Raw genomic sequence first — 2,295 nt, forward strand, 5'->3', positions numbered from 1 at the left:
ATATAAGGATATAGAAAAGAGTTAATAATGCACGATAATACTATAAATCTTCGAACAAAGAAATACATACAGGAAATTCTTCCGCAAGCCATCAAATTAGAGGCAACTTTCTCTTTTTCTCAATTACAAAAATATCATTACGTATAATAAATATTAATATAGAAAAGAGAAATGTGAAAATTAACAACGATATTATACAAAACCTGATGGCTTGATTTTATGTATGTAACAAATAAAAAAAAAAAAATAGAAATAAAACAAAATGTGAATACAATTTTCCCCTATTTTCTAACTCCACCTTTTGCATCGCTCCCTATATCCCTAAAATATTTCATTTTCAATCATTAGATTAAAAAAAAAAAAAAATTTCAAATTTATAGAAAAATCTTAATTTTAAAAATTGCAACATTTTCTCGATTCTCTCCGTCTAATGCTCGTTATTTTCAGAATTGGTGAGCAACAGGGGAGGAGAAGGCGGATGATTTTCTGGATGTTTGCGGCGATGCGACATCATGCTGCCCCTCTGAGTAAAACTTTGCCCGCACAAATCGCACGCGTACGGTTTCTCACCGGTGTGGATCAATCTGTGCATTCTAAGGGAAGCAGATCTGGCGAACGTCTTCAAGCATACTTTGCACTGATAGGGCCGTTCGCCGGTGTGCTTCCGTAGATGCAGCTTCAACAAGTAATTCGTGGTGAAACTCTTGTCACACTGGGTACACGCGTAAGTCTGGGAATGGAGAGCGACGTGATTGCGAAGATTGTACTCGGACGTGAAGATTTTCCCGCACACGTCGCACTTGTGCTGCTTAACCTCCGTTTGATTGAGCAACACGTGCTGATAGAAATCGCTTCTGGATTCGAATCTTTTCTGGCAAAGCGTTCGCAACATGTCCGATCCCACGTTCGAAGCTTTGTGCTTCATCAGCAAGTGATTCTCCAACGTGTTCCAAGCTTTGAATTTTCTAGGGCAGACGGTGCAACAATACGGATAGACGATCTCTTTATTCTCCTGATGCTTCGTCTCGTGGTGGGCGATATTCTTCACGGCCATCCCGCAGAATCTGCAGATGTAGGTAGCGTTCATGTGTGACCTGTCTATGTGAAGGGCCAGGTCCAATTTTAATTTGAACTTCTTGCCGCAACAGTCGCAGATGAATTTCGGGTCTATGTCGGCGTGCTCGCGGATCCTGTGATGCTTCAACCCTGTCACGGTTTTGTATTGCATCTGGCAGACGGAGCATCGATGAAATGACATCACCTCGTGCGTTTTTCGATGTTCCTCGAGGGCCAGATCCGAGAAGTAACCTTTGTGACACTTGTCGCAGTTGTACGGCTTCTTATGCGTTTTCAGGGCGTGCTTCTGCATTTGATTCTCGTCCTTGAAACACTTTTCGCAGAACGGACAAACGTTCCTCAAGGTATCCAATATCTCGTCCACTTCCCCTTTCGTCACGTCGGTTTTCGATTTCAATTTTGATTCTTTCGTTACTTCCAATAATATCTCTTTCCCCTCTTCTTGCTCGTCGCCCTCCTCGCTTTTCTTTCGTTTCCTCTCGCCGCCTCCCTTGCAACTCAACCGCCTGTCCTTAGCCTGATTCGCCACGAATCTGCTCTCACCCTTCTTCTGGGGTAAACTCAATTCCGGCTTGATAGGCACCATTACCTTTTTCAGCTCGTAAGACACCAATCCGTCGTCTCCCTCGAACGGTATAAGCACACTCTTGATCACGTTCAATCCGGTCTCGTCCCTGACTTCAACAGGGACCAACATATTCCTTACTTCCTTGGTCACTAGATCCCTGACCGGCACCAAAACAGTTTTCACCGAGTCGAGAATCGGTTCGTCGAACATTTTCCTCTCTAAATAATTACTCGTGACGTTATTTTCATTTCTCGCCGAGTTATCCGAATCGTTGCGTTCCAATTTGATTTTCAACGTCATTGAATCCTGTACAGTGGTTACTCGATCGTTTCTATCCTGGTCCAAGGATGTTTCCGCGATCGTAGACCTCCTGAAACATCCATTCGTTTAGTCAGAACGTAAATACGTGATCGAAAGTGACGCTAAGTTTGCACGAAACAAAGACAGAGAGAAAGAGAGAGAGAAAGAAAAAGAAAGAGAGAGAGAGAGAAACAGAAAGAAAGAAAGGAGAGGAAGAAAATCAAGAAGATATCGGTGATGATAGATCTGCTTCCTTTTGAGCGTCTCGTTTATTCAGAGAGCAATTCCTGTTCCGATGATCTTTTATAAATATGCTGTATATGTGTTGAAAAAAAAAAAAAAAAAAAAAA

The 2,295-nt window shown here is 42.3% G+C and overlaps 1 protein-coding gene across 1 annotated transcript in view; it reads right to left on the reverse strand.

Annotated features, from left to right (window-relative positions):
* The window catches only part of LOC102671213 (zinc finger protein 62 homolog), a gene marked incomplete at its 5' end in the record, with an annotated part of 5,025 nt that extends 2,996 nt beyond the window's left edge, over window positions 1–2,029 (reverse strand). The window contains one exon of the mRNA XM_031511054.1: window positions 435–2,029. Coding sequence (XP_031366914.1) covers window positions 435–2,029 — 1,595 coding nt within the window. The remainder of the gene's footprint in view (window positions 1–434) is intronic.
* Between the last annotated feature and the right edge of the window lie 266 nt (window positions 2,030–2,295).

The sequence above is a fragment of the Apis dorsata genome, unplaced genomic scaffold (genome assembly GCF_000469605.1).
Source record: "Apis dorsata unplaced genomic scaffold, Apis dorsata 1.3 scaffold_285, whole genome shotgun sequence".
NCBI lineage: Eukaryota > Metazoa > Arthropoda > Insecta > Hymenoptera > Apidae > Apis > Apis dorsata.